Here is a 20,563-nt window from a genome sequence, read left to right as displayed (position 1 = left end):
TCTATTATGGGGTAGAGGGTATGTTTGTATTTTCCCAACAGATGAGCCTGTACCTCGGTGGATTCCAGAACGCTGTGTTCGACATGCCAAAAACGAAAATAGGCAAGCTCCGAAAGAGGTTTCAACGCCTGATGCTGATACCACAACAACCTCGACCACAACAACATGATTTTAACTATTGGTCATCATTACAGATCTTTGCTTATTGGCTTAGCATAATATGGAATAATGCCAACTCTTCAATTAACTTAAAACAATTGCATGGAGAAATTCTCTCTCTACAAAATACAGAAAAATTGCAGTTGCCTCTCGCCCAACGTGCTCATGATTTTGTTAGTGTTTTAAAAGCTTCTTTTCCATCCTTATCTTCATTTTATAAAGGAATCTATTGCCTTATAGGAGCAACTTTATGCATAATTGTCCTAGTTGTAGTATTACCTTGCATATTTCGTTTAATGTATGATATGATAAAACAAACGAGTATAAAAACTAAAAAATTACAATTAATGGCTACACAACACGTTCCCGCTACAATACATACTGAATAAAAAGAAAAAAGGGTGAAATGATGAGACCAATCTGCCTGAAAGGGTAGAATGGCCCTCGAAAGGATTTGCCTGGTAAGGGTTAATCTTTTCTAAGGAAGCCTGCCTGAAAGGGTTGGCTCCTTAAACAAAGCCCCTAACTTAAGCAAAAACATCCTGTATACACAACAATGATAAGGACACCAGATGTCTTGTAGCCACGGAACATATATCACAAAAATGTAGTAAACAGTACCATAAATTTTGTAGATAACATTTGATTGATTTGTAGCATATAGAAAATATACGTACTCATATTGTTTGTTAACCTATACTGATGACCTTTGCGATATGTACTGACTATAAAAAGAGCATAAGAAGAAGCAATAAACTGTCACTTGCCCTAAGAGCAGTGGTCCGCCTGTCCTTCATCGTCCTGGAAAGAGCTGGTTTCTGACACAGGTACAAAGCTCTCTAAGAGGTAGCAACTGACTGGTGTGGTGGAGACACAGGCAGCAGTGCTAAAACTCCTCAGAGCTGCTCACCACAAGCTCACTTGCTACCAGACAGTGAAACACGGTGCCCATCTGCTTCATGCAGTTCAGGAAACACAGGGTCTAAATCCTGCTGGTTTGTATCATTGCACTTCTGCTTCAAACCCAGGACAGGACCATCCCCATTAAAAACACCCCCTCCCCCCCCCACCCCCAAAATCCAGCCACACCACACACATTTTCCCTTCAACATGTTCTGCCACCAAGAATGTAACTGCCACTGGTCAATACACCTTCTGACAATCATAGAATTGGTTTGGTTGGAAAAGACCTTTAAGATAGAGTCCAACCACTAACCTCACACTGCCACAGCCACCACTAACCCACATCCCTTAGCACCTTATCTATGTGTCTTTGCAATATCTCCAGGGATGGGGACTCTCCTACCTCCCTGGGCAGCCTGGGACAGGGGCTGACAACCCTCTCAGAGAAAAAGATCTTCCTAAGCTCCAATATAAACCTCCCCTAGTGCAACTTGAGCCCATTTCCTCAATATTATCACCTGCACACTTTTGGTTATTGTAGTGGTTTTGCCTGGGCCAGGTTTTTGGTAGTGGGAGGGCTACAGGGGTGGCTTTAAACAAAGAGTTGCCAGAAACTTCCTGTGTAGCTCACAGGGTTAGGGCCAGTCAATTCTAAGCTGGACCCTACACCTGACCCAGGCCTGGCCCATTTGTGATGGAGGTAATGCCTCTGTGAATAATGTATTTGAGAAGAAGTTGTTGCGCAGTTGCGAAACTGCAGCAGCAACAGGGCATGAGAATGTGAAAACATCTCCGCAGACACCAAGGTCAGAGGAGAAGGAGGAGGGTGCTTAGGTCTTGGGAGAAAGGCTCCCCTGTGATATGTGGTGAGGACCATGGTGAAGCACATTGTCCCCCTGCAGTCCATGGAGGACCACTGGGAAGCAGATACCCACTCACAGCCTGTGGAGGACCCCACGCTGCAGCAGGTGGATGCCTGAAGGAGGCAGTGACTCCGTAAGAAGTTCATCCTGGAGCAAGTTCCTGGCAGGACCTGGGAGCCTGTGGGGAGAGAGAAGCCCAGTGAGGGACTCAGGCTGGAGCAGTTGGTTCCTGAAGGACTGTTCTGCCGGTGGATGAGCCCATGCCGGAGCAGTTCGTGAGAAGCTGCAGCCCATGGGAAGGACCCATGTTGAAGAAGTTCATGAGGGACTGTCTCCTGTGTGGAGGGACCCCACACTGTAGCAGTGGGAAGTGTGATGAGGCCTGCCCCTAAGAAGCAAAGTCCATCTGTAACAAACTGACCGCAACCCCCATTCCCTGCACCCCTGGGAGGGGAAGGAAGGGGAGTCCCAGGAAGAGGAGGGGTGAGGGGAGGTGTTTTTAAGACAGTTTTATTTCTCATCTCCCTGCTCTTATTGTCCCTTTAATAAATCAAACCTTTTTCTCCCTAAGTTGAGTCTGTTTTGTCCGTGACGCTAATTGCTGAGTGATCTCTCCGTCCTTATCTCAACTCACAAGCCGTTTGTTCTATTTCTCTCTCCTGTCCAGTTTAGGAGGGGGAGTGATTTTATGACTTGGTGGACATCAGGCTAAACCACCACACTTATGATAAAAGTACAGACAATTTTTAAGCAGCTGCAGCAATTATTTGCTGCTAATAGTATTAGCAGCACAGAACACTTGCTTGGTCCTGTTTACTCTGCCCATGTATTGCATTTACACTCTGTAGAAATGTAAAATCTGACTATTGCTCAAAATACTTTTGGAAGTTCCAGAAAGAACAAGGGAGCAAGCTTCAAGAAGCATGGTGTTTTGAGATCCCATGCTCAGCAATGCTCAAACTGAAGCCAGCCAGGCAGGATCAGTCACTATATTACCGTGCACAAAGCCTGAGGAAAGACAACGTTCAACTCTTATCCCTTTGTCATTCCCAGGTAGGAGGGTTTGATAGCAACAGACAGCTTTGGAGCATGGAAGCTTACAGCCCTGATTCCAACACGTGGAGCAAAGTCCTCATGTTTAGTCCTCATAGCAACTTTGGCATCGAAGTGGTGGATGAGATTTTGTTTGTGGTTTTTCTACAATATTGACCACGGAGTGTTACTACAAGAGGACCAATGAGTGGTACGACATTCAGGACATGAGCATAAACCACAGTGCTGCTGTGTGGTGCCAGGTCTGTCTAACATCAAGGACTACGTCACCACACAAGACAGCTTCGTGGGCAACCCTCCCAAGGAAATCAGTTTCAGTCCTTCAACATGTAGCCTGCTTGAATAAATGGCTCCACTTAACTAAAGTAGTCTTCTAAACAGCAAGTTATTCTAAAAAACAACTGATTCAGACCAAAAGAATGATTAGTATTTGAAACTTTCACTCTGTGGCACTGCAAAACATGCGTCAGCCACAGTCTACACAGCAATTTAGAAAATAAAAGGTACAACAGAATGCTAGAGAAATAAAAGGTTTATTTTTCATTAATTCACTCCTTACAATAGACCTTAGTACAGTGTATTTGAGGTGAAGAACATTCCAGTACGGTTTGTTTCGAATGGCCTATACACACATACTACTTTACCTTACTGGGACTAAGTATAGGCGTGCTGGTTCCCCAGGCAATCTGCTGAAGGCTACAATTACTATCAACAGGAGAGTGCAGCTGCCATGATCCAGAGACATGGACCTATGAGGAATATCTGACTATTAGTGGTCTTCAAACATCTCGTTAGTTCCACACTTTACGTTCATATTAGTAATAGGGTTAGATCCTCAGGAGCACCTGTTTCATCAGACTTCCACTTTAGGACTGTCAAATTAGATATGATTTATATCCTAACATAATGTGGACATCATTGAACACAAACCTAAGCCACAAACCACTTGTTTTAAGCTTGTTTTTGTGAAACCTGTTGAATGTTACAACATACTACTGCAAGACTATGTTAAAAAAAACAACTAAAAAGTTGCAACTCTTTGTGACTCAGCTTGTCAGTAGTGATTGGTCTCTTCCATGACACACAACTTGAGCCAATTGTTCTGATTTTAACATTTACTGTAGTGGAGAAAATTTATTTTGAAATAGTAGAGCAGAATACGGTGTAGTTATTCATAATGTATGCTAAAAAGCTGGCTTTTTTTTTTCATTTCTGGAGTGGTATTCTACCACGTGCAAGAGAATTAAAAATACATAGAAACCCAACATACTAACAGAGTATTCAGGCAGTTAGAAAATAGTATTGTGCACATATGGCATCAAGAAATTACTACAATGACCACTGAGCACCAGGCAGGATGCATCCTACTCCACTAACACTCTGAGCAGAAAGACAGGACAGTAAACATGCATTTTGTGGCAGGTATTCAGTACAGGTACAGAGGTATAATTTTCATGAGGAGGAGGAAAAACTCCACCTGATGTTTCCTTACCTTAGGAAGGCCTTACAATACTTACTGAACACACACTAGGATCTTACTGGCATTTAACCAGCCACTATAAACATGCTGAAAGAATTCCCAGGATTTTGTTTATGGAATTTTTATAAACACCCAGCAAGCTGTGGCAGTCAAGGACCATGAGGAATTTGATATGCATTTCACAGGTTAGTGGGCTACATTACAGCCAGAGTCAACACTGTGATTCTTCTGAACACCTATGTGTGATACTATGGATAGTTAAGACTTGTCAGTTAAAAACCATGTGCAATGCAATTGGTCCACTTAAAGTCAAGGCTTAAAAAAAAAAAATCACAAAAAACCAAACTACTTAAAAACTCCACAGAACTGGCATAACAAAATTTAAGAGTAAATCAGTGCTGTTCCCAGTGCCTATCAGTCACCATGCAAACAGCATATGGAGACACAGTGCATCCCATACTGGCTGGCATTCCCAAGTTAAACCAGCCAGACACCACACTGCTCTGACATTGTCATTGAGTGGAATGTCTTTAGTAAACTACACAGCTTGTATGGCAGCCAAAAGTTCTCATGGTAAGGGCAATATCAATTCTGTTTAGGAAGACCGCAAGAAGTTTGTTCTCATGTCTAACTTTGCTGCATGCTGCCACATGTTAAACTATTTAGTTCATGTTCCAACTGAAATAATCATCTTGGTATTTCTCCCTACAAATTGTCCATATTTGTTGACAGACTACAAGAGGGCTCTGACAGAGCTGTGGTGGTCTGACATACTACTGTCTTTAACTGCCCAGTAAATCCCTACAGCAAAGTCAGAGGGATGGAGGATGTAAAATCTTCTCAGCTGCCTCTGTGCAAAGTCTGATAAAGTATCTTAAAATCAGCTCCCACAAATGTAAGTTATATCAACAGATTTAGTACTAAAGCTGTGAGGCATTTTCACACTTCTATTCCCAAATCCTGCTATAGTGATTCTTAAACTACTCCAGCCAAATCTGCAAGAGTTCATGGGCCAAACTCTACCTGATAAACCTCTCGCTTACAGGCCTGCATGAGCCCATTTGGTAACAGTCACTTCTGAACATCAGCCTTAAACCTGAGCAAGTTCACCCATTTCCTCTCTTGCACTGTACAATTTCATCTGTCCTTGCATAACAATCCAACAAGCAAATAAAATACAACATGGTTACCACAGATGAGTAAACTGAGACTAAACTATTAAGATTTTCAAGGTTTGTTTGTTGGTTGTGGGGGTTTTTTTGTTTGTTTTAAAACAAGGCTGTATTATTCTATTACAAAAAGACAAATTACTGATAAAAAAGTGGCAAGTGAACTGCAAAGTAGAGCATTAAGGAACATACACATCAGAGAAATCTTTATATACTACATGGCTGAAAGACTTACCCAGTGTTTCAGATATGATCTAGGTTGTCTGCTGAATTAGAAAATGAGAAGTATCAGCTCAGAAAGCTAAACAATAAAAAAACAAAACAAAATCCTAAACTGTTTAAAAGTTCTTTTGCAAAGAAGTTGCCCACATCAAAAACACCAGCAAACCATCGTATAAACCAAAGACAGTAAATAGATTCTCCAACATTTGTCTACATAAGTTTTGGAACACCCTGGTTACTCCTCCCTTTCCCTTCCCTAAGATCCTGAGTTAGGCTGCATGTGAAAACCAGGAACATTCAAATGAAGGGAAGGATGGGGAAGAAAAGGAGGTAGGAAGGATGCACTGAATCCGTTAGTAACCTAAACCCTCCTGGAGTATCAGGGAAGAGGAGTGTGCAGCAGGACAGTGAACTGATAGGCAGTGATATTCCAAAGGAAAGATTCCACTTTCTGTTTCCTGGGAGCATAGTAGGAAGCAAATCAGAGCCAACCAGGGCACTGGTGTATGTAAAACCACCTTGAAATGCCAAGAGGTATTTAAATCAGCTTAAAACATACTGCCAAAGTGGGGAAATTTAAATGCTTTGAGACTCTGAAAACTCAACTATCTCCTTTCAAAAGGAATACAAGTGCTTAATTGTTAAGGAGCACTGCAGCACAGCTACTAAAAGTTTCTCAGGAAAGTATATCGAAGGCAAAGGGTACTGACTGTCAAAAAGTCAGACTGGAAACAGGTTCGTGGGGGTTGTTCTCATCACTTTTTCACTAGAATTAAAATGTGTGCAACATTTGAGAAAGGATCTATAAGTAAGTTTGGTTTCAATCTATTACTGTGAAATAATCTTTCTTACTAATTCACACTGCTAGAAGTGAATAGTCACTGTTGGTGGGTGGCTACTTTGCTGGTTTTCACTCCTTTCATCAGGCTGATTGTTGACCCAAGTTTCTAATGAAGCTGTCAAAGACAAACTCAGAGCATCTTCTGACACATCTGAAATAAGATCTACTACCTCAATTTCTCTGTCTTAGCAAGTGTCTTGTGTTCCACCAGTCATCCATCTATTAACAAACTTTGCAGCCTCTCTACAACATACAGATACAAAATATTTAATATACATAGAAACATTCTGAAGTAGTTTTATAAAGAAAGATTGTGCTTTTGTTTTCATATATAGGTATAACTATTGCGCTTGTCTCCAACTTGGGAAAGCTAAGTACACTAACACCAATAATATGTGAAGTTTAGTCACTGAGGAGAGGATCAAAAGAATGTCAATATATAAGTGCAAATAAAACAGGTGCTGTCAAGTACACACTAATGTAACCACTAGATTATTAAGATAGATAACTTTGATTTTCAAAATAGAACTGTTAGAGACTAACTCTACAGAGACCCTTGAAAGCAAAGATCTGAAGAGAGAAGTAACAGATATTTCACAGCCCATTATAGGCTACAGTTCTTCCCTGGGCACCATTAAGTAATACTGTTGGACTCAGTTTCTCAATTCCCATCCATCCTCAATTTCCAACTATCTTATTTTTCAATATATAAAAGATGCCGTTTTTATGCATTAAATCCAACCAACACCCTCGTGTCTTATAAAGACATATCAAGCCTAAGGAAGTGGTTTAGCACAGTATTTCCTAGATTCATGAGGAAGAATGGTATTTCAGAAACTAGCACTCGATCTGTGAGCGTGGCATTCTCTGTAAGCTTAGGGAGTGTTGGTGTATTTCCTGCATCTGCCTTTCTTGCATTTGCCTTATTCTATCTTTTTGCCACATCAAATTTTGTGGTATAGGGTACCTTTGTGTTCCCTGCAAGCACCTGAAAGGAATTCTCACATGGCAGGCTGTGGCCCTGCAGCGAGGCTGAGGCATGGGAGGCAAAAGCATCCAGCGCTTCCTCTCAGCACAGTAACGATAGGCCTCTTTCCTGTACTGCTTGTCTATATCATCACTGTTCTTCCACCCCCCCATGATAAAAACATCATCTTTATAATAACAAATAGCTGCTCCTTCAATGCTAAGCACCTCTGGGGGTAAGCTTTCAAGTATTTCATCTGTGGCACTGCCAGAGATCTTTATCTTGGCTTCCTTGTTATCTATAGGGTAACTCTTGGGGCAGCACAATGCTGTATGGTAGAAGTTTGTGTTAGAAACAGACATCTGAAAAGAACAATAATTATCAATGAGGGGCAGAGACTCTACATCCTGCCACTGCTTCGTTTCAGCATCATATCTGATAATAACTGCCCTCAATCCATCTTCACTATCACTGTCAACCGGGGTACGAGCAGCAACATAAACAAACCGGTCTTCTACAGAAACAGCTTTGACATCACGAAGAATCTTTGGTGCTGACTCCAGGTTAAGCCATTTGTCTTGCTCAGGATTATAAATGGCCACATCTTTAAAGCCAGGACTGAAATTGCCGTGTCCACCAATACTATACAAGTTTCCTTTAACTTCAGTAAGGCCAAAAGAATGCTTTCTGGTTATCAGATTTGAAACTTGCTCCCAAATATTTCTGTTTGGATTGTACCTTTCTACAGTCTTGGCAAACCCTGGCTCCATGGAGCCTGCCACATAAACGTAAGACTCTGTCACAGCAACAGCATGCCCATCAAGGTGATTATGTATGTGTGGTAAGTTTACCCACCTATCCTCATCGATGAAATACCCTACACACTCACTCAAGTAATCTCCTCCCTCCGACACACCACCGATCACCATAATGACGTCCATGTTTTGTCCAAAACGTGGCAACAATGCTACAGGACAAGCAGAATGTTGTAGATTACCAGACTGTAGGTTCTCAGACCTCAAGGCATGACTCTCCACAGCTTCAGACACTAATTTAACACAGACTTTGTTGCTCAATACCAGCTTTTCAGATTTGACGTGGCGAGTAAGGTAAGTGGGTTTCATCTGAGACAATCTAAGCAGCTTAAAGAGATCTTCAAAGTACCTCTCTCTTTCCTCGGGATTCTTCTGAATCCACTTCAAAACAGTCTCAAAGAGGATTTCTTCAGAGTCCACTATGATCTCTGAGTCTGAGAGCCAATCTCTGATGAGGTGAAAGGGCAAAGTGTAGAACTCCTCATCTTGGATAACTTTGTGGAAGTTTCTCCTGATCATATCCTGAGCTTTGAGGGCCAGCTGATTCAAGGAATACATGTGGGCTAAGCTGTGAACTGCAACGCTGTTGGAGAGGTTGAGTTTCTTCTTCAGAAACTCTCCACAGAACTCTTTTAACCAGGTCAGCAGAAATCTGCAGAACAAATGAACGGGGCTGATGCTGCGGCCTAGTAGCCAAAGGCCCGGTCGCCACCAGCCCCTGCTCCCCCCGGGGCCACGCTCACCTGTCCGCCATCTCCAGCACTTCGTGGACGTTGCCGGGGCTAACGCGGATGGTACCGGTGTACATGAAGCTGATGACGGCCTCCACCGTGTCGGGGTCGGGGCCGCTCTCCGAGCTCCACTTCTGCAGCTCCACACGTCCCGAGCGCGACTCCGCGAAGCCCCCCGAGAGCAGCGGAGTGAAATACTCGGTGGCGGCAGCCAGGACGGAACGGTGCGCCCTGTACTCGCGGGCCGCTCCGGGCCGCCCGCCGCCGAACGCCAGAGTGATGTCGCAGTAGAGGCCGTGCCGGCGCTGCTCGTTCTGCCGCCAGGCCAAGTCAGAGCAGTGCGCCGGGCACCCAAACTCCTCCGCTTCAGTCTCCCCATCCACCCCGCCGCCGCGGGAGGCCCCGCTCTCCGCGTCCACCGCCGGCGGGCCGGGGCTCGGCTGCGACTGAGGGGAAGCCGCGGCCGCTGCCATCATGTCCGACATGACGGGTAGGGGTCGGGGCGCCGGCAGCGCGCGCCACGCTGCCTCATGGCGGGGCGGTGCCGCCGCTGGTATAATGGCGGCCGGGGCGCGCGGTGGAGTTACGGGGGGGTGTCCCTTCAGTCCGAGCCACCATCACCCGGGGACAAAAGGGGTGCGACCGAGGTGAGTGTCCCCCTCGTTCCCCAGTTAGCAGAGGAGGGGTTTGGGCGAGCACCGCGGCAAGGGCGCAAGGCCCTCCACCTGCCCGCCTCAGGCAATAGGCGGGACGGGGACAGGCGGGACCCGCTCCTCTCAGCCCTCAGGGAGCTCCCGCCCGCCGAGCGCGAAAGCCCCGCAAAGAGAAATCCCTTATGTTGGATCCCGACTCTTCAAAAATTTTAAGCTGCCACACACCTCAGCCTAACAGAATTGCAGCCATTGCCGATAGGAATCGGACTGACACTTCATTAATGCAGTACAGATGACTTTTAATACCTGGAAATTAGGTAGTTACAGGATAGGGAAAGAAAAAGGAGTGAGCTCTATCATATATGGCACATTATTGGCGTTTCTCTGTGTGAAGAGGGAAGTGGATCCGATGCACAGTCCTTTGATGATTTATGATCCAGTTGGCTTTTTCAAATATAATTTCCTTAACAAGGACTGAGCCTTGAGCTGGCCCTGGTGCCCTAGGTGCTGTCTAGGTGGCAAAGACGGGGGCAGGTATCATGGTTTGACATGATAGCCTTTTCTGGTAAGGGGGAAGGGACTATAAAGATGGCTCCTGTAAGAAGTTGCTCGCAATTCTCCCCAGCTCAGAGCCAGACCCACTTCTGGGGCTGAGACAATTAGACGCTTCCACGATCACTTTTTAAGAACCCAGAATGGGAGGTTTTTTTCCATCATCTTTTTTCCTTCTTCTGCCCCTTCTTCCTTCTTCTGGCTGGTGGTGGTGCAAGGAGTAGGAACAGTGAGAGAAACAACCATGCAGACTTCAAGGTCAATGATGAAAGAGAGGAGGAGGTGTGCTGGAGCAGAGACTCCCCTGCATTCTGTGGAGAGAACTGGTGAAGCTGAGATTTATTTTCATTTCTTTAAAGACCCCGCATCGGTGGTAGAGACTCATTTTGAAAATGAGCCCGCATCAGGGGCAGAGACTCATTTTGCTAAAGCTGGCCCCAGTCCAGGGGCAGCGATTCACTTCATTAAAGGCCCCAAGCCAGGGACAGTGACTATGGCCAGAGGCCGTGTCCTGTGGGAGGGACCCAACTACTTCACTGCAGACCCCAACACAGGGGCAGTGATTTTCTTCTTTAAAACTATGGCTGGAACAGACCGTGTCCCGAGGAAGGGACCCAATATCCACAGCTGTAACTGTGGGGAGGAACCCACGACAAAGCAGCTCATTAAACTTATGCCTGGAAGAGGCCTTGTCCCGAGAGAGGGACCCTGTAACTGCAGAAGCTGCAACCGTGGTGAAGAATCCACACCAGAGATATTCACCAAGGACTGTGTCCCGTGTGAGGGATCCTGTATTGGCAGAAGCCGCAGTTGTTGGGAGCAACCCACACCAGAGAAGTTCATTAAGAACTGTGTCCCGGGAGAGGAACCCCGTGTTGGAGCAGGGGAAGAATGCCAGGAGTCGTCCTCATCTGAGCAGAGAGAAGCAGCAGAGCCCATCTGTGAGAGACTGACCACATCCCCCACTCCCTGCCCCCCTGAGCCGTTGAGGGGGAAGGAGGTAGAGATATCGGGAGCAGTGAGCTGGGCCCAGGAAGAAAGGAGGGATGGGGGAGGGAGATCTTAAAGTGCTGGTTGTAATTTTCTCATCATCCTACTCCCTTTTTGCTTTTATTCCGTTCTGTTTCTTGTAGAATAAACTTTCCTACTTTCCTCTCTAAGTTGAGTACTGGAGTCTGTTTTGCCCAGAACCATAATTGGCAGCGAGCCCTCCCTGCCCTTGTCTCAATCCACAACAACCTTGCTTATCTTTTTACTCCCATTTCGCTGGGTCCTCCGCCATCCTAACAAGGGTGGGGGTGAATGGGGGCACCGAGTGAGAGACTGTCATGGTGCTGCTGTGCTAGCTGGGCCAAACCATGACAGCAGGGCAGAGGTTCTGACAGCGATCCTCATGATTTGGCACACACAGATGCAAAGGAAGCTCTTTGCCAAACTGCAAAGGTAGCATAGACCAGAAATAAACACATAGTTCTTTTCAGAACCGTGAGCTCTCCTTTTGACTACTTTTTCCTCTCCTTACTCTTGCTCTCTCAGGCAAGCCTGCAGGATAGCGACTTTATATGAGGAATTCACTCACTCTAAGGTACATATTTAATTAGAATTAAGCAAACTGTAGCTGTACATGTTCTGTTCATGTTTACTGTACAACGTGATAAAGTTCCCTAACATGTCTAATGCTGTATCAATTATAGGCAATGCCTTTCCTCCTATTTCTTCTCTGCTTTGACATATTTCATCTTTTTGACCTACACTGAAACATGGCAGGATAAGTCTGGAGGGTGGTGTGGGTGGTTTGTGGTCTGTCCATCCGTCCCCCTCCCTTTAAATCAACTAAAACACAAACCATGAAAAGAATAATTGCTTTAAGGCTGGGTATTTTGTTATGTGACTGGTTCTCAGCTTGTCCCACATCCCATTAGACACCATTTAGGATATGACGTGTGGAACAAACTCTATAACACAGTTAAGGATTATAAAGCAGGTATGTATTGCGCCAGCGGGTGCGAGGGAGATAATTCTGCCCAGCTTGCACACACTATTGTCTAACAAAGGGCTACTTATAGGGTACAGGTAGGGGTGTGCATAAGCACCTATTACATATTCATGACCTATCCCCGCTCTGTATTGTAATAAGTCCTCTTTGAGCTTACACTTGTTCAGTGTCTCTGGTAGATTTCCATGCCATGGAGCAGGATGCAAACAATTCTGTTTTCCACTTTCCAAGTCCTTCTTATCTGCAGCTTCTGCTGCACACCAGCTTCTTAGTTATCACCTTTCAGGGTCTTCAAGGCCTTTAGTAACGAGCGGTTCAAATTCCAGTGAGCTGAGGTTTCCTATCATGGTGTTAGTTTACAGTGAATCATGGCTTTCTAACTTTCTCAGGCCTTTCCCTTCTGTATGTCTGCTTTTGCTCATCAGATAAACTTTTAGAAGCCAGAAGTAGAAAAAGCATAAGTTAGTAGTGTATTGTTTATTTGAGTTAGGTTACATTATACAGACAAGGAGGATGCTGAAGTTATTGAGATTGTTGCAGCTGCAGAGAATGAGTGACACTCCAAATACTAGCACTCTAATAATAAATGGTAGTTGTTTGCATAAATACAGACACTGGAATACATGTAGGTTCACAGTTTTAACCAGTATGTTAAAACTTTACAATTTAAATTGCTACACCAGAGTTTGGTTATAATATCAGTTATACATCAGCAGTAGTCCCACTATTTAGGATACAATCAAGACTGAAGATGAGAACTGAAATTGGAAACCAACCAACAACAACAAAATCAAGTCACAGCTTATGGGAATGATGGGTACTTTCCCCTCTATCAGGAAAAGTAACAGTTTGCTGCTAAACTAATAGATCTTCCACAAGTTCAGTAAGACAGCCTATGAGCAAAACTCCCCCTCCCCCCAATCCCGTAAAATCTTTTCTGGAAATAAAATGAAACAAGTAGACAAAATAAAAGGGTGAGAGACAATATTAAATACAGCAGGTAACATATAGAATATCACAAGTTTTGTCTTTTATTAGAGTAAGTTTCTATTCTTATAAAACAGTTGCTTTGCACATTTTGACCAGGCTTCTCATTGTCTATGTACCAATGGCCCATTTGACATCAAAGTCCCATTTGTGGCTGTCCTCTGTGCAGGATTCTGCCATCTTGTAAGTGAAACTGAGGCAACACTACAGGTTCTCACATGGTCTTGTGCTCTGGTAGAACATAGGATATGTCGTCCCATGGGTGACGACGGTACAGACCTTGCTTCAATCTCTTCTGATCCAGGTAGTGTCCTAAAAGGATAGTGGTTTAATGTTACAAAATTGCTGTTCTTCCTAGTCTTTGCCTTGACACAACTTTGATTTCTGGATTTCTACAAGTAACAGTTTAGTCTGAGTCCCCCAGGGGTTCACATTTGTCTCAAGTTCACAGGGACAGGGCATCCCCCAGTAAGATGGAAGGGGCAAACTTATCAATGAATCCCATACTCCTGCCTAGTACAAAGATGCCATTAAGAACTCCTATATCAACATATTCATCTGCTTCTTCTCTGCAAAAGAAAAAACAATTAGTAGTTCCTCATCTGTTTAAAGAACCAATCTTAGAAAGGCTGAGAATCCACTTTAGCCCTTGTAGCAACACTGAATTCATGTGAAAAGCTTTCCACCTTTAAGTCCAGGCTACATTTCTTTCACGATGTCCTTTTGAAACCCTGGCTCCACATGAGCTGGCAGTATGTCTCCCTTTTTATAGAACCACGATCCAAGAGAAACATCCCGCTACATACTTACCATGTGAAAGAGCCACAATTCCCGAGTAAGTCAACAAAGGCAGCTCCAATAATGCCATCTACATTCAGGATAAGATTTGGTTTCTGCAAGAAATGAAATAAAGACGTTAACAGCAACAAATGATGATCACCTAGCAACTTCCATCCTCAAGGGTAATTTGAGGGTTGCCCATAATTATAGGCACAAAACACTAGCAATAGAGAAAGCTGTTCAGCAACTTGAGCAACAGCCATGCTTAATGTGAATGATGGGAAAAGAGCCCCAAACTGCATCTGGTTCAAACCACTGAGATTATCTGTCACAGCCAATCGGGTATGCTCAGATTTAAAGAATACAGCAGTTCCAGTGTAGACAGTGGACACATAGATAGCGGGTTTTGCTTTGTTCATCATTGTCCTGCTGTATAACAAATGTCTTCAGCCTTACCAATCTGTAGTTGTACCATAGAAAAACAAACCCCCAGCAACAATTTATGAAGCAGTACATTTAAAATACAATATTAACCCCTTGCCACTCTTACTCCAGTAAGAAAGAATGCTCAAGAAGAGCTAAATACTAGTACATTTTACCTTGGAAATTGTAATTTTTTCTACTTCAAGTGCATAGTCTAACAGTGGAGTGGCAGGGAAATGCTGCTTCACATAGTTTTTCAGAATCTGAATTCTCATATCTGGGATATTTGTCTACAAGTTAAGAACACATTAACATCACTGATGTAGCCTCTTACATAGGTATTTGCCATAAGCTGTACTATGTTAAGTTTAGGAGAATTTTGGTCACTAAATGTCTCTGCAAGTTACTAATTTTCTTTCCTTTGTTTTTTCTCTCCCTAACACTTCCATTAAAAACATTGTACTAATTCAGTTTTCTTACTGATTTGACTCTGTGTCCAATGCCCATGATCAGTTTGCCTTCTTTCTTCATCTTATTCACAAACTCCATAGGAATAATCCCACTGTCAAAGGCTTTACTGAATGTTTTAGCTGCAGCACCCAGTGCTCCACCAAAGCGGTCACCCTTGGTTGCAATACACAAAGGGAATTATAGCAAAGGACTCCACAGTTCAGGTACAAAACAAACACAAGATTATCTTCCCTGTTGTAGTAGTGCAGGCAATATTCACTCAAAGACATAGAGAGTCTAAGTAATGCACGTGCAGAGACATACACAAGCAACATAGTACAACCACCAGAGTTGACTCAAAGCCACCCTTCCTTTGCTAGCTACCTCCTTATATGCTGCTTCTGCCCATGAGCTCACGCAGGGCCCAATTGATTAACTTGCAGCACCTGTTTCTGAAGTAGCATGCCAGCTGCATTAACTTATCCCTACCATCTTTATTCAAGCTGGCTGGTCCAAGCTACATCTGTGCCTACACTTCCCCATCTGCCTTGCCTGTCACTGGTATTCATGAAATTAAAGTTAGGCAGGCACCTGAGATAAAGCATCTATTTATAAGTTAAGTGCCAGTATGCAGCCAATGCATCTCCACTAGAGACAGAGCATGCAGAGAAATGTGATCTAAACTGTTTAGTCACATTTTTACTTGTGAGTCTTGGAAGAGACTAGGCAACCACATAGGTACAGTTCTGACAGCAATGTGGCCTCTACAGAGTATTTCTAGACTTAAATGAGACATTATCAAAATAGTCTTACTTGCTAGAAAAAAAATGGACTAGGATTTAAACCTAGAGCATCAAGCTATTAGAAATTGAATTCAACAGAAATTCAAAGTGCAAGTAAAAAGACACAACCTGTCCATGGCTCTACAACTCAATCTAAGTGTTAATTTAGTAGTAATAAAACCTAGACAGAGTAATGAGTAACCAAGCTAAATCCTCTGGAGATCAGAATAGTAAGAGGGCCTGAAGTGAGACTTGAAATGAGATCTTTCCCAGCTCTTGCACAGAGAATGGTGTTGTGGGCTCCAGACACAGAAGGACCATGATCTGCTGTTACCATCAGACACATCTCAATGAACTGGCAGGCATACTTTGGTAACCTGAGCAAGAAAAAGACTGAAGTCATTTATCATAAAGAAAAATGCATGACAAGACACGTGATGACAGTGACTTTTGCTTTAGGTGTATGCTTGAAAGAAACAGAACAGAGAAAGGGAGCTGTAGGGTCACCATACCCATCAGGGCATCCTGGTATCTTTCTCAGAGATCAGATTTTTATTCAGCTCCCACAGAAGCTGTTTAGCTCACACCCGAGGGTCAGTTTGGTAGGCTGAGTTTGCACACAGACTGATGAGTGAGCTCTGGGGATCCCCTTGATGGGAGACATGAGGCTGTGCTATGGTTCTGTTCATCCTGCTGCTGAGACAGAGATTCTAGCTACTGCCAAGAGAGCCTCTAACAAAAGTACCATTGAATGAAGGCAGCAAACATCTGACATTCCGGTTCCCTGTAGACTGGGTAGCAAAATGTTTGTAAACTCCTCAGTCTCTCCAGGGTAAAGGGAACAATTACAATAAGCAAATAGTCAAGAGTGGGAAATGGGCCTAGAATGGAGGAATTGCCTCAGTATACCACAAGACTTGTGGAAAACTTCATCCAAAGACTAAAACATGCTGTATGAAGCCTCGAAATGCTGATGTGGTATCAGGAGAGGGAATATAGAGATGGCATTTCCAGTGAATCTATATTCACAAATGAATCCTGGAGTTACTTTTTTTTTTTTCTTAAGAGTCTATTAATAAACAAGAAAAACTTCAAGCCAAAGAATCTGTGAACTTTTCCAAAAGCTGCCTCACCTCCTTTGAAATCAGAGCAGGCCCAGAACCCCTCCAATTCCCATCTCTTCTTTGAAGACCTCAGTGATTGGCATCCCAGCATAAATCAGTTCCTGACCTCTCTCATCACAGATGCTTGTCATAAAGGAAGCTGGTTTGCAGATCAGACCCAGCTCCTGAAATCACAGCATAAAGATGGGATTTTAAACAAACCACCTTAAAAGCAAGGGGCAATAGGAGACAAGGGGTCAAACAACAATGCCTTAAGCTTTCCCTCAGAGCAGCTTCTGCAGCCTAGAACCAGCATAGCGAGTGAGCTCACAAGTAATACTATAAAGTGCAAGGTATAACCCCAAGGCAACGCTATCTCCATAAACATCCAGAATCACAGCAAACATCCTGAGGAACCATAAAAGCAGGTAAAAGCACAGCTCACCCTTGCCCAGAAGTAATCCATTGGCACAGTTGGAGGAGGCACTTCCTCAGCTGTTTCAATCACTCTTTTGGCCACAAGATCCTGGTAGACAGACCTAGGGAGAAAATCCATTTATTAACTTCGGTCCTTTTAAGAGATGCAAGTGAAGTGGTCTTAATCCAGACCTTAAAAACCCATAAGGAATAGAAGTTGCTTTTTTAAAGCAGGAATATATTCCTTTATCAGGCTAAAAATCAGTGCCCTAACAGTTTTTGTCCCCCACTGAAGGTGCCCTGTTAGTGTGACTTACTGAATGATCTCTCCTAGCTCATCAAAGCTTGCATCATGTGGTGCGATATGGGCACCCATAGAATTATTAAATGTGCAGAAATGGATGGTGGTGGACAGGGAGTTGTGTCAGGCTTTCGTAGAGGGGGCCATGGGAATGGGTCAGCTTTTTGATGCGTGGGGAGATATTAAAAGGGTTCTGATAAAAACAGCAGAGAAAAAACAGTTTCGGTTATCGGTGCAGGAAGCCCTCCGGGGGAAGGAGCAGAGAGCATGGACAGAGGAGAGAGTTCATAGTGATCAGGAGACTCAGACGAGCGTGGAGGTAGAGAATCTGGGAGAGCAGACGGAGAATGTCGAGCAGACGGGGAATGCCGAGCGGGTGGAGTCAGACGGGAGTACGGTGCAGGAGGATCAGGGGAGATTGGGAAAGCACGACCCCATGTTAGACTGGGTACCACTGGGTACGCGAGGGGAAACAGAGAAAATACAGGGGAGAGTGATACTGACTGAGGCGCCGAGAGTAGCGCCAGGAGAAGCGCCGGGAGAGGCGCCGAGAGTAGTGCTGGGAGCGGCGCTGAGGCGGGTGATACTGAGAAAAGAGAAAAGTCGGCCACCCCAAGATCCGCCAAAGTTGGCGCCTGACGGAAATGGAGGCAGGAGAAAGGGGAAAAGTCAGCCGCCTCATTGGCCACCGAAGATGAATGATCTACGTGAAGGAGTGGCAGAAATGAGAGCTAGAAGACGGAGGCTGGTGCGGAGACAGGGGGTGGTGCGGGTACAAGAACAGTGGAGCAGGCTGCCCGGAGGGGTCATGGACATACCAGCTATCCCCATGCATTGAGCCATGGTATCCCTCACACTAGCCAGGGACAGGCAATCATTGAATGCGCTCACACTACTTTAAAAGTACAGCTCAACCGTCTTAGGGAGGGGGAGAGCATGGGGCATAGAAGATATGAGTATAACAGTCTACTGAGTCTCTCTTGCAGATTGACGTGTTTCTCGGAGCGCTCACCGTGATGCAGATCAAGATGGAGTCACTCAACTATTGGCGAGATTGAACAGTGAAGTTGAACACGACCAGCACCTGTTCATATCTTCCTGCAATTGGCTCAGCTGGCACTTGTGCTGGGCAGACACGTTATGTATCAGCCCGTGCCACAGGACACTGGAGTCATCGAACATAGGGAGGGGGAGATGTGGTAGGCGTCCAGAAGATCTGGGGTTGTAACGTGAGAGGTGGAAGGTACAGAAGAGGTGGGCACGGGGTGGAGTGAGAGGAGGTGCTGGTGGTAGCAGATACAAGCACATGGTGTAAACCAGGGATTGGAATAAAGTATCATCAATGCTGAGTGTGTGGTGATCCCCTCAGCGGGGGAGCTGAGTAATCTGTGCGGGTGGCCTGGTGGTGTTGCCGGTGGCGGCAACATGAAGTTCCTATTGACAATTCTGTAAGGTTTAGTCACAATGAGAGGAGCTGGGTTTCATTCTTCCTGCCATGGATACATACTTATCTTATGCATTTGCCCCCTTTTTTTCATGTACTTCTGAAAAGAACATTGTGGCACAAGTACCAATACACCAGCACACCACTGGCTTGGTGATACGACCTTCTTTAACACCCCTGCAGATCTTATACTCTTCTGTGCCTCCAATCTGCAGAAAGAAGAGCTGAGCTGTTTCAAAACTTTTCACTTCTGTAGAAATCGGCTCCAAGATGCACTAGAAAGCATTTATTAGAATTTTTTTTCTCCTTTTTCATTGAGGAACAACTGAAGTATCAGAACGAAACCTCCTTATTTGATTTTTTTTTAAGTAGGGGAGACTGTGCTCATCTGTGGAGGGAGTACATTCAATTTCTTTTGATTAAAGAAGCATGAAATAAAAATTGGGATTTGGAGGAACAGCATGAATAGCTGCCACCTATCTGCAGCTGTTATTTAGTAACCTTGCAGCCAGGCCAGATGCTCTCAAAGCAAAACACATGGGTATTTCTCAGATAGGAGTGAAATGGTCTCACTCACCTCTCCAAGCACTACAATCATTTTTACTCCAGGAGTATCCTCATAACGTAAGACATGTTCCATAAAAGTTGAACCAGGATATCTGGGTAGGATAGAAAAAAAGTGGTAGAAGTCAAATTTGTTTCATAAACTTTCCTGAAGGAAGAAAAATTAACAGCCTACCTTCCTTCTTCCTCCAATTTTCTTCTCTTGGCTGACTTAAAAAATGGTGTCTGTGTTGAAGATGCATATTCCTACCTGTCTCCTCCAATGGCCACCCCTTCATACACTCCATCAGTGGTTCGGGAGATGATGTTGTTGAGCTCATTGGACATTCCTCCAGACCTTGAGACATAAACCACACTACCAGGCCAGTACAGTTTTTATGCCAAGATATTATCCAACATGCCTCCTGTGTTGCCTATTTTAAAACAACCTGGTTTGATCCCACCAACCTACAAGAAAGTTAGAGACAGATGTAAAAGTCCTTTAAAATACACAGAAATGTTCCTGTCCTTCATGTGAGATACAGAATCATAGAATCATTGTGATTGGAAAAGCCCTTTAAGCTCATGGAGTCCACCCCCTGCCCTCACACTGCCCAGCCCACCACTAACCCATGGCCCTCAGCACCTCAGCTCCACGGCTTTGCAATAGCTCCAGGGATGGGGACTCCTCCACCTCCCTGGGAAGCCTGGGACAGGGGCTGACAACCCTCTCAGGGAAAAAGTTCTTCCATTCCCATACTCCAATCTAAACCTCCCCTGGGGAAACTTGAGCCTATTTCCTCTTATCCCATCATTTTACTTGGGAGAAGGGACCAACTCCCACCTCACTACAGAGAGTAGCAGAGGGAGTTGCAGAGTGCTCATGTCTCCCATCAGCCTCCTCTTCTCCAGACTGAACATCCCCAGCT

General features: G+C 44.5%; 1 protein-coding gene and 1 pseudogene across 9 annotated transcripts in view; both read right to left on the bottom strand.

Moving 5' to 3' along the window:
- Positions 1 to 9,920, bottom strand: part of LOC133628385 (junction plakoglobin-like) — an 82,872-nt gene extending 72,952 nt beyond the window's left edge. For all 9 annotated transcript variants that reach the window (XR_009820669.1, XM_062016472.1, XM_062016470.1 and 6 more), the window contains exons 1-2: positions 9,216 to 9,920; positions 8,822 to 9,124 (exon numbers count right to left, since the gene is read on the bottom strand). Coding sequence is in view for 8 of the 9 variants with exons in the window: in XM_062016472.1 (XP_061872456.1) it covers positions 8,822 to 9,124; positions 9,216 to 9,688 (776 nt within the window). In the remaining variant the exon portion in view is untranslated. The remainder of the gene's footprint in view (positions 1 to 8,821; positions 9,125 to 9,215) is intronic.
- Positions 9,921 to 12,862: 2,942 nt separating this feature from the next.
- The window catches only part of LOC133628610 (ATP-citrate synthase-like), a 17,513-nt pseudogene continuing 9,812 nt past the window's right edge, over positions 12,863 to 20,563 (bottom strand).

The sequence above is a fragment of the Colius striatus genome, chromosome W, assembly GCF_028858725.1.
Source record: "Colius striatus isolate bColStr4 chromosome W, bColStr4.1.hap1, whole genome shotgun sequence".
Lineage (NCBI taxonomy): Eukaryota > Metazoa > Chordata > Aves > Coliiformes > Coliidae > Colius > Colius striatus.
This window is presented reverse-complemented; position numbering and strand designations above follow the sequence as displayed.